The 15,266-nt window shown below is 40.9% G+C and overlaps 1 protein-coding gene and 1 long non-coding RNA gene across 4 annotated transcripts; both read right to left on the bottom strand.

Annotated features, from left to right (window-relative positions):
- Positions 1–294: 294 nt before the first annotated feature.
- LOC127263232 (uncharacterized) lies at positions 295–9,368 on the bottom strand. 3 transcript variants are annotated; one of them, XR_007841401.1, is made up of 6 exons: positions 9,173–9,368; positions 2,516–2,584; positions 1,868–2,358; positions 1,674–1,757; positions 787–926; positions 295–696 (listed from the first exon to the last, which is right to left on the bottom strand). It is a non-coding gene; the product is annotated as an uncharacterized LOC127263232 (long non-coding RNA). The 3 variants fall into 3 exon arrangements; XR_007841402.1 differs by having other exon boundaries at positions 1,868–1,930; XR_007841403.1 differs by lacking the exon at positions 1,868–2,358.
- On the bottom strand, positions 2,819–4,706 carry LOC127263230 (uncharacterized). The gene is made up of 2 exons (XM_051292255.1): positions 3,437–4,706; positions 2,819–3,350 (listed from the first exon to the last, which is right to left on the bottom strand). Exon 1 carries the CDS (start codon positions 4,640–4,642, stop codon positions 3,665–3,667), a length of 978 nt encoding a protein of 325 aa, XP_051148212.1. The 5' UTR covers positions 4,643–4,706; the 3' UTR covers positions 2,819–3,350; positions 3,437–3,664.
- Positions 9,369–15,266: the final 5,898 nt, after the last annotated feature.

Below are 15,266 nucleotides of genomic sequence, written 5' to 3'. Positions count from 1 at the left end.
ATGTTCCTGTGATCGCTTGTCATATTTGGTTTTTGTTACGAATATTTTTAACAACATTGAACCCGTAATAAAAAAATATACTTTCCTATAGTCACGGAACAACCTGAAACAACAAATATCCAAGGACCACTTTTTGTCACGGTATTTCATCCTTTTGTTACGGAAAAATAGCATGCTATGAAAAATAGTAGTTACACTGCAATTGAAACTGTGCGTAACAAAATGATCTGTTGTGATCTCCCCAATACCGAAAGAAATTCCGCATACACATAATGCTATAAACATCATCATTGGCAATACTTGCAAACATTAATTCATAGTAAATACATTAAACCCAACATTAAGGCACATGGACACCACAGTTTTTACTGGACAATCTCCATACCTAACAACAAAGAAAAGCAACCCATAAAAGAAGCCTAGCAAGCACTACACAGCAACATCCTGTTCCGCAAAATGTGCTTAACAGTTCAAACACCAAACCTAACAATAAGCAAGTGCGGATATCCATCAATCCATAACCACATCTTTCACCACACGAATTAAAACTCCAATGGTCTATGCATCCATTCCACATATAGTTCACACAACCTCAACATAATCCATCCAAAAATAGGTACGACATACAATCCATAAGACAAACGGGGCAACTAACATTGGTGAATCGGTAGATACGCTTCAGGGGCGGCGCATGAGCTGAAATTGCCAACAAAAAGATTAGTTTAAGTCATATTTCTTATAAATTTTGGAAGGCAATACAAGAAACGTATGAAAGTAGATTCGTACGTCCTTGTAGTTCCACTCAATAGGATCTTCACCAATGACATCGCGAAGGGTAGTCGCCCCAGCAATGGTCGGTGAAATAAGGGGTGTGTCCGGGGTTGAGGCGGATGTCACGAAGACCTTGACCAGAGAAAGTGTGTCACCTACAACATCCACAAGTCCAATTTTTGAGTATATTGAGTCGTATATATCAACAGACGTTCAAACTGTATGTATAACATGCCATAACACAGACATTAGAAGTGTAAACCTTTTCAACTAGAACAATACAAGTATATATATTCAGACATGTCGTACAATACATGGTATTATATCCATGAATTAGGTACCAAAGCACATTATATCCTAATTTCCTATGTGATTGCAGCTCGATCTATAAACCAATCATCCTCCAATAAACAAATATAAACCAGCAATATCATGTACAATATCAAATAAATTTTTTTTTTCCGAAGTTCTATATCCATATGGCAACCCCCAAATGAGGGCTCCATGTATGTGTTGTAGTAAACTCATCACTAACAAGAGATACACCTTGGCAGCAAGGGACTACATAGGATTTCAATAATAAAGTCAACTTTCAAAATTTTTGGGGAAAGTCATAGCGTACCCAAATAGTGTAATAGCAGCGTAGCCATAAACAATGTGATGTAAAAGATAAAAAATACTAGACCAGCACAGGAGTCGGCATAATACCACTGATTTTACTATCCCTATATTAACTGTGTACATAACACAAGCAAATTCACATATCGTAACATTGTACATGTCTAGACTCAAGAAAACCATGATCATTTGCAGTATGAGGCCTGAACGGTCACAAAACCTATGATCCCTCGCTGAGGCATATTAAAAGTTCCAAAAAAAACCTTAAAGACAATGGCACAAACCTGGCGCTGGGGGGCAAAGCAGAAGTCCCTCCGCAACAACTTTTTCTCACCGGTGCGGGATAATAGAAGCACACGCGTACCGACCTACAACAAAACATTACAGATGAATTGGAAACATACTAGGCTATCAAGAGTAGCCTAAATTAGGCACTGCACTGATTACTAAGAAACTTCAGGGTTTGACGGAATCATACCGTCAGACCTGGTCAGGACACAGGCCTGGGAAGCTCAGAGACTGAATCAATACGAGATGTGCCCTATCATTTATTACAGTGAAACTAAGAAGAAAATACAACGATGTGGATGCTAGAGATGAAGGATATGTAATGCTATTACGTCAAATTTAATATAATTAAGTAAATAATTACTTAATTACGAACATATTACATTACATGCAGTTCTTGCCTTATGTCCACACAAATATTAGAAGTGGCAAGCATATGTTTTACCATTGTAATTATGAAAGGCAAATCTGATGGAAATTCATTAAGTATGCACTTTGAGTTAATTTTCAATGCATAGATGTGTTTTGAAATGATGAAATTGAATATGTTATTCAATTGGTGCAGATCGATGAGGAGAGTTTCCTGTTCTGTAGGATAGAATTCATGGTGATGATGATTTTCAATCATGCCGAAAAGGAACATGGGTCCTCTCTATGTTGATTACGCCCCAAGTAGAAACCCTTTAAAACAAATATGAAATAATTCAGAAATCTAATGGAAAAAAAATGTTTCAGATTCATGGGAATGCACTTAACACTTCATTGCACCACCCACCCAATAAACAAACATCATAGAAAAGTTTCTACACAGTGGCATAGCGTCAAAAAAAAAGTAGACCTTTCGTTAAACTCAAAGGTAGGTATCCTGAATGAGCACAGCATGCCTGCGTTGACACATGGTCACTTCCTATAAGAAAAAACATAAGTTAAACATGCATTAATTTTCAATGAAAACGGCGCAAAGTACTACATTGATTAAACATGCACTAATTCACAATATGCATTCTCTCTTTTAGGACTGAATTAGAACCATATATACCTGTTGATGTAATTTTTCAACAAAAATAAAGTAAAATTCAAAGATATAGAAAATATCCTTAAACTTGATTAATTAGTGCCTGAGATTAGGAATCTCTAAACACTGTATGGTACAGAAAATAAACTGGAAAATAAAAGACTGAAATTTAAAGTGGTGATCCCCAAATCTGACTTTGCTTTGTTGAAGTTGATTGAAGATGCCTTTTCTGACGGATTTGAATCCTTTAAAATAGCCTTTCAGAGAAAACGGTTTGAACCGCCGTCTGGTCGGTTACAGCAACCGCTGTCAACCGACCACCAATTTCTCCTCTATTGACACGTATTACAACTTCCTTCAACCGTTCCCACCAGTCACAGAACTCAGACCTGCCTCTTACCCGACCTACCTGTCCACTGCCAAATTTCTTTTGCCCGACTTCGTCCTTCGCCCGACCTGCTTCTTCGCCCGACCTCACTTGGGCCGACCTCCGCATCAGCCGCCCTCCGTCTTTGACCGAAGACCTCCGCGTCTGTCCGTACCTCTTCCTTGCCCGACCTTCCTCTTGACAGACCTCCGCGTCTGCCCGACTTCGCCTTCCATCCGATCTACGGTTTACCCGACTTGGGTACACCTTTTTTTTTAGACTCCGCCCGACCTGAATACAGCCCGAACTGCTGATCACGGACAACCATCTCTTGGTAGTACCTGAGTCTGGATTTGGATCAATTCTTGAGATCTTACCTTTCTTCCTTTTCCCGACCTTTATTCTGCCCGACCTCCAGACCTTTTGGCTTTCATTCAGACCCTACCCAGAATCCTACTGCCACTTACTATTATTATTATTTTTTGTGCTTAACAATAAGCCTCCTCCTCAAGACTCCTAAACATCACTTCCAGTGATGTTTTAGGAGTTTGCAGGCCGGCATCCGAGGCTACGTCAGCCTCAGATCCGACCTCCATCCTTCGAGGCTACGTTGGACCCGACCTCCATTTATCGCGGAATGGTGCTGGTCTGGACGTTGGTCGATCTTGCACTAACATTGCTTCAGCATCTCCCCCCTGACGGAAGTCATGATTATTTTCTGTAAAAAAGGATTCTAACCTTCTTGCCGTGGATGCTAAACTGGCCAGATCTTGAAAGTCGTGGGCTGTCAGGGCCTCGCGAAGTCTGGTATGCATGTTCCTGACCACCAAATTGGTCATTTCGCTTTCATTGATCATCGTAGGACATCGTCCCTTCATCAATCGCATCCTCTCTATGAATTGGTAGCCGGTCTCTTCCGGCATCTGCGTGATCTCCAGAAGGTCTATCAGTGAGACTGTCGGCAGAGGATTAAAGAACCTTCCATGAAAATCTGCCTCTAAATCTTCCCAAGTTTGCAACTGTCCAGGCGGCAGACTGACATACCAAGAAAAAGCTGTTCTTGTGAGCGACAACCCAAACAATTGTAACTTGTGAAACGGATTGTTGCCTACTTCTCCCAATTGAGCCGTGAAGCGACCCACATGCTCAATGGTAGAGGCTCCGTCTTCTCCCGAAAAAGAATAGAAGTCTGGTGGCCTATAATTTCTCGGGAGAGGATGATCGTTAATGATCCTTTCTGGAAATGGCCTCTGGTAAACCGGCCTGTTCACCGTTTGCGGATTCATTCCGAAATGCACCCGCAGAACTTGAGCAATATCCTTCGGATCTACTCTGGGTGGAATATGGTCGAACACTGGAATGTGATCGTGAGTCTGACCTCCCAATCTTTCTTCTCTGGAGAAGGCTGGTTCGGCTGGGATGGGATTATGAGTCTGTCCCTCCAACCTTTCTTCTCTAGAGAAGGCTGGTTCGGTTGGAATGGGATTATGAGTCTGTCCTCCTAATCTCTCATTCGGCTGGGTATTATCAACCCTCGGTCCCAAAGGAACATTATCTGGGAAAGTTAGAGGAATCTTCCCCATATCTGTTCGGTTGAAAGTTGTGACGCTTGGAAACGTACTGTCAACGTACGTTGGCCCTGCAAACGTTGATCCTGGAAAAATCGCCTGAAAACGAGCAAGTGACACGGCTGGAAGCATGTTTGGATACAGGGTGAATCTGGAGAATGCCTGATCCACCATGTTCTGTATTAGATTTTGTTGTTCACGCAACATGTTCGTTTGTTGCTCACGCAACATGTTCTGCATAACCAAAGTTTGCTGGTTGTTCATTTGTTGAACATAAGACAACCAATCGGTAGGTGGTGGGGGAATCTCCCATGGATTTGGCATGACTGGTGGTGAAACATTCTCTCCCACCGGTGTTGATGATGATTGAGGTTGTGTGCCTGCCATTCGGCCAGACCTCAGTTGTATGACATTTTGTATTGATGTAGGATCAGCAATCTTGCCTTTCTCCCACTGTGGTCGCCAATTTGTTGATGTAATTTTTCAACAAAAATAAAGTAAAATTCAAAGATATAGAAAATATCCTTAAACTTGATTAATTAGTGCCTGAGATTAGGAATCTCTAAACACTGTATGGTACAGAAAATAAACTGGAAAATAAAAGACTGAAATTTAAAGTGGTGATCCCCAAATCTGACTTTGCTTTGTTGAAGTTGATTGAAGATGCCTTTTCTGACGGATTTGAATCCTTTAAAATAGCCTTTCAGAGAAAACGGTTTGAACCGCCGTCTGGTCGGTTACAGCAACCGCTGTCAACCGACCACCAATTTCTCCTCTATTGACACGTATTACAACTTCCTTCAACCGTTCCCACCAGTCACAGAACTCAGACCTGCCTCTTACCCGACCTGCCTGTCCACTGCCAAATTTCTTTTGCCCGACTTCGTCCTTCGCCCGACCTGCTTCTTCGCCCGACCTCACTTGGGCCGACCTCCGCATCAGCCGCCCTCCGTCTTTGACCGAAGACCTCCGCGTCTGTCCGTACCTCTTCCTTGCCCGACCTTCCTCTTGACAGACCTCCGCGTCTGCCCGACTTCGCCTTCCATCCGATCTACGGTTTACCCGACTTGGGTACACCTTTTTTTTTAGACTCCGCCCGACCTGAATACAGCCCGAACTGCTGATCACGGACAACCATCTCTTGGTAGTACCTGAGTCTGGATTTGGATCAATTCTTGAGATCTTACCTTTCTTCCTTTTCCCGACCTTTATTCTGCCCGACCTCCAGACCTTTTGGCTTTCATTCAGACCCTACCCAGAATCCTACTGCCACTTACTATTATTATTATTTTTTGTGCTTAACAATACCACTTTTAGTATTATGTGATGATGGAGGGGCTGAAACTGTATAACACCCCGAAGAAAACCTACAGCAGATCAAACCCCTCCCTTGCTTTCTTCTTTATTTTCAAAATGGGCTTTCAATTCTCTACTCAATTATACAACCTAAAAGGGTGAGTTAATCAATTAATCAATCAATCGTTGCAACCAAGCAAGCACAGGTGGAGATTATATGCCGCTGAGGAGTGTGCAAAGCATCTATCTTTTCCTCTTTAGTCCTAATCAAACAACTCTATTTAAAGAGAGCAGAGTAGAGCACTCAACAAACATGGAATCTAGCAGTGTAGCCAGCTGGGATCCACAATCTTCCGAATTGAAGATCCCACGCACAAGTGCAGACAGATGCAGAAAACCAATGAAGCAATGCCGTGCAGAGACCTCCACAAAAAAACGAAATCAGTGAGGTTTAGAAGAAAATGAAGAAGGCAAGAAGCAATCATGGATGCATCAAACATGATGGCAGTTTAGCAATCGATCATTGGGTATATAGAAGATTTTATGGAACCAGTAACTAGCAGTGATGCAAGATATGACAATTTAACAGATCAAATCGGTGCTGTCGAAATTTCTTATAAGTCAATCGTTCACATAGTAAGCAAAGATAGCAAGTATGCAAATAGCACCTACTTATGACTATTCTACAGGTTTCAACACAACCCTACTGTTGTTTATACAACTCCAGATTGAAGTCCATTACACAAGTCGGATCTACATGTGATAAAATTACACCATTAATAAATCAAACTTCACACCATCCGATAACCCAGGACATAGCAGTTTGTTTCTATTTTCCTAAATGTTTGCCCACTATGCTGGGTGACAATTTCAGCTTGTATTTAATATAAATTTCAGGTAGAAAACATATGAGAAAGCTAAGAACAGTCATTTACAAACCCAAAAGGAAAAAGGCAAGAACTTGCTTCAAAGAGACATTTTCAATGCGCACGCAACATCACAGGGCACTTAAACAATCTGCCTGCTAGTTCTCTAACACAAGAATACGTTATCCTACCGACTAATCAAGTTCTGTTTATCACACACAAGCCATACAATTCCCAATACCACATGAGAAAGAAGAAGAATATTACGACGCTCTATTTCGATTTCTCCTTACAGAGGATGCGACGAAGAACCATGGATCGATTCTCATACTACTCGAGAAAACTTAAAAACATTACCTGGACGCCGGTGCCGATTAACCTCCTCGATCCCACCTTCCCCCAGTACGTCGCGTCTTGAGTGAGAAATCGCGTCGATAAGAAGAAGAACGAGTTGTGCCCTAACTTTCTGAAATTCGCTAAGTGTGAAATCTATTCGGCACCGAGGAGGGGAAGAAGAAAGCCCGCGCGTGTGGTCCTGAAATCGTTCTTAGTTTTCCAAAAGCGCTATAGCGTTTTTACCTTTTTTAAAATCCAAAAAATCTTTTAAATTTAAAAAATAAATTTAAACACCATTTGTTACGAAGCACAATCATAACTAATGTTATTTTGAACAAAGGCTACCAACTCAGTTTTTGTTACGGATTATTTTGCGTAATTAAAGAACCTGAAACATTGACCAAGAAAATATTTTTTGGTCACGGAAGTTGTCATAACAAAAACCATTATTTGTTACGATGTTATTGTAACAAACCGTCAAGCCGTGGTGAAAGACCATTTTTTTGGTAGTGAAAGTTCTTCTGTAATCTGGATGGTGACGTTGCTGGTGGTGTTTGAGTGGGTTGAAGAGTCACTCTTGCCAATGTTTGATCCAACATAGTCTACATTAAATTATGTTGCTCTCGCGCAACATTGTCTGCATGGTCTGTGTCTGCTGATTGTTCAACTGCTGAACATAGGTCACCTAGTCAGTGGGTGCTTGGGGGAATTCCCCCGTGTTAACCACGGAAGGTAATGTTGTTTCCCCCGCCATGGTGGAAGAGACTTGAGGCTGTGAACCTGCCATATGGATCCTTCCGATGATTCGGCCGGATCTTCGTCGTATGAAATTTCCGTCTTACGTAGGATCAGCAATCTTGCCTCGTCTCCCACTGTGGTCGCCAAATTTTTTATGCTATTTTCAACAATAAAAAGTAAAATCCGAAACTAAATTCGAATTTGACTACAATAATATCTGTAACGGAAGATCCCTAGATACCGTACAAAATGTAAGAAAAATAAAAGCAACAGATACTGAAACATAAAAAGGGTGATCCCTAAAGCGTATTTCACAGAAATTGATGCTGATTGAAGATGTCCTTTGCCGGACGCGAGTTGCCTGTTATATGCCCTCCAAGTCAGTTATCGGATCGTGTGCACAGTCGGTTGTAACTGTCATGAGGAACCGTCTCATGGTTGTAACTAACAAAAACCACCTCGCGGTTGTAACTGTCTGAAGAACCGTTCTTTGGTTGCATTCAATGCTACCAACCGACAAGCCGACCAAACAGACTATGGACAGACCAGCCGACCAGACAGGCTACTAATTGACCAGCTGACTAGACGGGTTCCGGACAAACTAGCCGACCAGATGGGTTTCTGATTGACCAGCCGACCAGACAAGCTACCGACTGGCCAGCCAACCAGGCGGGCTACCGACTGACCAACCGACCAACCAAGCTACCGACTGGCTTACCGTTTCCCTCAATGGGTGTTTGAAAACCCACTTTCTTTTTGGATTTATCCGCGAGCCCAAACGTTAGAATCCATCTATAGGCCCAATAAAACCCTAAATATTTTAATATATAACAATACCAAAATCAAGATCAATTGATATTTTGGTATAGACAAGATCAATGTTTCTAAGAGCAAAAGGAACAGCACACCGATCATACATCTACTTTCATTCAATAGAACTTCCCTGAAAAATATAAAAGACGTTCAAGTGGCAAACAAATAAGTACTTCTGAAATCAAGAACTTGTGATATTTGTATAAATTAACTAATTATTGGATAAAAGAACCAAGATCAAATACAACAGAGTCAACCAAAAAGAATGGAGAAGAATATCAATGTATCTATATAGGTATCGCATGTTTCCAAAGTAAATTTGGAAATGCAGGGGAAGCATTGTAATGTATTATTGCTTATAAACACAAGAGCAGCCGCAATGAGGACAAGAATACAAGTAAAACATGAAAGAGTTCAGTAATAAATGCAAGCAAATAAAGAAAAGATCATTATACCTTTTAAAGCTCTGGAAAAACTTGGGGATGGATGTACTTACCAGCATTATTTCCGAAGAGATTCCGGTGGCCTTGCCGGAGCTACCTTCGTGCGGAACCGTGAAGGCCCTCTTCCAGCGACGGCTGATTCCATCTTTGAGAGAAAGGTAGCAACTTCGAAGGAGAATGGTAGAGGGGAAGGAGAAGAAGAAATTCGAAAAAAAGAAAGGGAGAAAAGGGAGGAGAAAAAAGAAAGGGGTGAAGGACGGCGGCGGGTAGGGTTTCTATGTTTTGCAGAGGCGCAGGTTTTTGAATTTTTATTTTAGTTTTTTTTTATTTTAAAATACAATAATATAATTATTCTTTTAATTTTTATTTATAAATATAATAGTATTGGCCTTGTTATGGTTTGAACTATACGACAAATACATATCTTATTATGGATAAATTACATAAACAAATAATAATTTTTTTAAAAAAAATTTAAAATAATTTTATGTAGATTTTTTAACTTTTAATTATAATATTAATTTTTTGTTACGGTTGAAGTTACGAAACAAATGTATATAGGAGAATACTTCGCCTCTATATGTAATTGTTACGTATATATTACCGAAATAAATAATTTTATTGTTAAATTTTAAAATAATTATATATATATATTTTTTATATAAAAGTATAAGATTTAAATATATTTTTTTTGTTACGGTTTAAATTGCGTAACAAATATATATAGAATGATATCACGAGTCCAATGGTATTGTTAAAGATAAATTTCCGAAAAAAATACATAAAAACGTTGACAATTAATAGAAACTTTTTGTTCCGAAAAGTTTCATGACAAGAACTTCATTTTGTGACATACTTTTTTTTACGAACAATATACCGCTACAAAAAGCCAATTTTTTGGTAGTGTGTTGGACCCAAGTCCAAGTCACTCGAAATATGGAAGGCACCCACCGAAAGTTCATCCAAAAGCAGTGCCTCCATTAAGCCAAAAAAACACCTGCCTCCACAGAGCTAGAAGCTATAGCTTCCACCGGACTACGGTGCCTCTACAAAGCAAAAGAATATTGCCTCCACAGTAGCGAAGCAGCTGATTCCAGAGGTCTTGGGGCAGCAACCTCCCTTACTCCCATAGCAACAAAATCTTTGGATTATGGTGCCTTCATTCTGGAATACTGCTTCCACGAGGTCAAGGACAGTTGCCTCCGCAGAACCACGAACAACATCTCCATTGGCCTTGGGTTAGCAATTTCATGCTGAACATCAATGGAAGATCCATGCACCTTAATGTTTTATTCGAAAAACTCCATGGACCAAGCTGAAAAGAGAAAAACCGATGACTTCGTAAAACTCAAGGTTGTTGGGGACAAAACCCCCGTAAACGGGCTAAGGTTGTAATGGAGACACTCGGGGTAAGCTATAGATCTATGCAAGGGCAGTGGAGGCGGTTCAGCATGAGTGGGGAGTTGATTCAGATGTAATGAAGGCAGCTCAAAGCATATACACAGGTTGGGAGCTAAGAAGAGGAAGTTATCAAACAGTTGGAGGTAGTGGAAGGAATAATGAAAACTACCTTTTTAGTATAAGATGCGGTTACTTGATCTTATGATTAAAACTAGTAAAAAAACATAACACACACAAGCACAAGAAGAACAATTCGAATATTTCTCTACTTTTTTCATATTTTTAGTTTCCGTTTATGCATTTTAATTTGAATTAAATGTTTTTATGTTCCTTCAATTTGTTTTCTTGTTTTCCATAGATCAGTTTGGTTTAGTTCGATCACTCGCATGAGATCTTAGTGACCCGACGACGGATTGGCTCTTTGGAGTACTTCTGGAACCCACACTGATGAATCGATGAACGATTTTGGAGTATCTGAATTTTAGACTCCAAAAATTGGCACGCCCAGTGGGACCAAGTCGAGTTCGTGTATGCAACTTCATAGTGGTAAGGTGATAAACATGGCAAATTAGAATCAAAACTCAGGTTTGAATGCAGTTACAGGAAACACTGGATCAGGAACACCAGTTCACCCTAGTGGAAGCCGTACTCCTAGATTAAGGAGGGGTGAGGAATCATCATCTGCTGAGATGATGGTGGAGATGGTGCACAGGGAGGTAAATCATTGCATTCAACCTGGAATTGGAGACATAGCATAAAAAATTTCTCGGCAATTGGCTGATGTGATTAGGTTGACTGTAAGGAATTAGGCTTTCCAAATCCGAGAAGAGAAACGACGAGCAACGGCCATTGTTGGACATAATTTTGGAACATTAGGAACAACATATGGGGTCCTCGAGGAATGGTACCATCCGGTGGAGGGAACCCATCTCCCATAGAGAGCTTCGGTTTACGCTCGGGTCGTGGGATTACTGGATCACCTAGAGGGCCTATAAGAGGAACAAGATTGTAGTTTGGCAACGTAAGTATACTTTTCCGTCCTCAAGGAGGCCAGAATGGCGCTATCCACGGTCCTCAGGTTATGGGAGGATCATATTTTGTTGGAAGTGGTGTTTATGAAGCTCCCTAGGGGGCAACGCCGCAGGGTCAACCTGCGGGACAAGCTACTTGGAATGCTCCACCACAACCTTGTTAGGATATGATTTAGATATTATATCCTAAATTTAAAGATATGGTTTGGATATTATTGGCATAGGCTTAGGCTATAAGTATTCATGTACTCTCACTTTAGCATGTGTCTGCGTATTCTATAGTAAAATTCCTGGTTTGGCAGCGCCCCCAGACGTAGATCATCGTGATCGAACTGGATTACCAAATTCTTGTGTTCTTGTATCATTGTTTATCACTTCTTGATTTCTTGGAATTTCCATAACAAGTGGTATCAGAGCCTAGTTCATCGGTAGGGTGGACTGGGAGGCATCGGATATTGATTATGGCTGTGGGAATCCCTTGTGACCTGCGGAGGTTCTTTGTGTCAAAAGTCTCCTAGTGGTATTGGGTCGGTCCCGACAGTTGTGGTAAGTCAGGCAGCGGGTCCGATATGGATGAAGCCGAATACAAGAAGATCGACAGGAAAATGATGGGTGCGGTTCAACTAACCCTTTGGGAGAATGTCTCAACTGAATTAGATCTGAGGCAAAGGGAAAGGGTGAAGATTAAGAATGGTCAAAGTTGAAGCCGAAGAACAAGGACAAGGAAGATGAAAGCCAGGTGGTATGTTGGAACTGCAAGAGGCACTTGAAATGACAGTGTAGGGTGCTGAAGAAGGATCAGGGTTCAGAAAATGCAGCAAATGAAATATCCGATGCGCTGATTCTGAGGGTCAGCAGTCCAATGGACTCATGGATTTTGGCATCAGGAGCATCATTCCACTCATGCAGTGATTTGGAAATGATGGAATCCTATACCGTAGGTAATTTTGGTGTTGTTTATCTTGCAGATGATGAGACACTGAAAATTGTAGGTAAATGAATTATTCGAATCAAAACACCCAATGGTGGGGAGTGGAGACTGAATGACGTGAGCAATGTCCCGGGTCTGAAATGGAATATGATTTCCATTGAACAATTGGATGAGGCAAGTTACTCGATAGTTTTTAAAACTAAGTCGTGGAAGTTAACCTAAGGATCCATTGTGGTGGCTCAACGGAGAAAAGATGGCACTGTTTACATGACGAACATCATGAGAGATGGAATTGGTTCTGTGGTTATAAATAATGATGCAAACTTATGGCATTCTTGTCTCGGACCCATGAGCGAGAAAGGGATAAGGGAGCTTGATTCAAAGGGAAGATTGCTAGGGCTCAAGTCCATCGATATTGGAGTATGCGATGACTGTATCTTTGGGAAGCAGAGAAAGGTGTCATTCTCAAAGGGTGGGAGGGACCTAAAAAATGAGAAATTGAAGTTGGTCCATATGGACTTGTGGGGACCAGCTCTTGTATCATCCTTGGAGGCTCACAATACTACATTACATCACGTTCATTGATGACGTTACAAGGAAGGTATGTGTATATTCCCTTAAGCGTAAATCTGATGCTTTGGAAACTTTCAGAAAGTGGAAAGCAGTTGTGGAGAATTAAACGGGCTAAAAGTCAAGTGTCTAAGGTCGGATAATGGTGGCGAGTACGAGTTGAACGAGTGTAAGGAGTACTACACTAAGAATGGCATCCGAATGGAAAAAACAATACCTAGAACACCGCAGAAAAATGGTGTAGCTGAAAGGATGAATCGGACATTGAATGAGAGGGCTAGATGCATGCATTTAAAGTGTGGTTTGCCAAAGACATTTTGGGCTGATTCAATCAACACTGCAGCATTCGTGATAAATAGAGGTCCATCAATGCCGTTAAATAATGAGATCCCAGATGAGGGGTGGATATGTAAACCAGTAAATCTCTTATTTTTGCATATTTTTGGTTGCACTGCATATGTCAAGGTTGATGCTGCGACGAAACTAAATGCAAAATCAGTAAAGTGCATGTTTATCGGTCATGGTGGTGATCACTTTTGATATTGACTTTGGGATGAAGCTAATCGCAAGATCATTCGTGTCCATGATGTTATCTTTGATGAGTAGATCTTGTATAAGAACAAGTCGAGTGACGATGGTAAAAGGAATCAAGAGATGATTGAGTTAGATACTTTCAATACGAGTCCAAGCAGTGAAGCTTGGGATAATCATAGTGAAGCTGATGTTGACGTGAAGCCGCCTAACCCCGTTACTGAAAATGTTGTAATCCCGATAGAAGTTGATATAAACACACCAATAGCCCTTAGAAGATCCGTGAGACAACATATTGTGCTAGAGAGGTACTTTCCCACTCTTCATTATCTACTTTTGATAGACGGTGGCAAACCAGAATGCTATGCAGAGGCTAAAGCTAGCCAGGAAGCTGAGAAGTGGAAACTTGCTATGGATGATGAGATGAACTCTCTCATGACCAAGCAAACATGGGAGTTGAGTGAACTTCCAAAAGGCAAGAAAGCACTGCATAACAAGTGGGTCTATAGAATCAAAGACGAAGCAGATGGGAGTAAGTGATAAAAGGCCAGACTGGTAGCGAAGGGATATGAACAACGATATAGCATCGACTACACTGATGTGTTCACTCTTGTTGTGAAGCTGACAACAATCCAATTGGTCTTGGGTATGGTAGCATCTGTAAACTTTGTGCTGGAACAGTTAGATGTCAAGACAGCTTTCCTTTATGGCAACTTGGATGAGTAAATCTACATGATGCAGCCCGAAGGATATGCAGTTGAAGAACAAGGAAATCTGGTATGCAAATTAAGAAAGCACCGAGATAGAGGTAGCAAAATTTCGACGGATTCATGCATGAGATCGGCTTCAGAAAATCCAATGCCGACCACTACTGCTACTTTAAGAGGTTTGAGGGTTTATATATAATACTTTTATTATATGTGGATGACATATTATTGGTAGGACCTTGTGCTCGAGAGATTCTCAATGAAGGATCTTGGAGAGGCGAAACAAATTTTGGGCATGCAAATAACTCGAGACCGAGATAGTGGAAGGTTGAGTCTTTCACAAGCAGAATATGTGAAAAAGGTCTTCAGAAGGTTCAATATGTGTGATGCAAAGCCTATTAGCAAGGACTCACCAAAGAATGAGTTGGAACATGTTAAGATAGTGTTCCATATGCATCTGTCATAGGAAGCTTGATGTCGACAATGACTGGTACAAGACCGGATATAGCACATGTAGTGGGAGTAGTGAGCCAATTTATGAGTTATCCTGGAAGGCAGCATTGGGATGGAGTGAAGTGAATACTGAGGTATTTACAAGGCATTGCAAATAAGGCACTGATCTTCGAGAGAAGAGAGCCTTGCTTGACTGGATTTGTAGATGCCGACTTGGCAGAAAATAACTATGATAAAAGGAAGAGCACATCTGGTTATGTGTTCACTTATTGTGGGACAGCAATATCACGAACTTTGAAAATGCAAAAAGTAGTTGCTTTGTTGACAACAGAAGATGAGTACATTACAATGACGGAAGCTAGCAAGGAGAGGGTTTGGCTGCAAAACTTCATGCTTGAGTTGGGTAGATATCTGAAACTTAGTAGCTTTTATAGCAACAGTCAGAGCGCAATCCACTTGGCAAAGAATCCTGCATTCCATGCAAGAACGAAGCATATTGAATTGACATTTCATTACGTTCGTG

Source organism: Andrographis paniculata, unplaced genomic scaffold (assembly GCF_009805555.1).
Source record: "Andrographis paniculata isolate CXL003 unplaced genomic scaffold, ASM980555v1 Contig67END, whole genome shotgun sequence".
NCBI classification, from domain to species: domain Eukaryota; kingdom Viridiplantae; phylum Streptophyta; class Magnoliopsida; order Lamiales; family Acanthaceae; genus Andrographis; species Andrographis paniculata.
Note: the sequence above shows the minus strand (reverse complement) of the source record. Positions and strands in the feature narration are given on the sequence as shown.

Excerpts from the sequence above, each read along its gene's own strand:
- LOC127263230 (XM_051292255.1), bottom strand. The coding sequence starts at position 4,642 with ATGGGGAAGATTCCTCTAACTTTCCCAGATAATGTTCCTTTGGGACCG.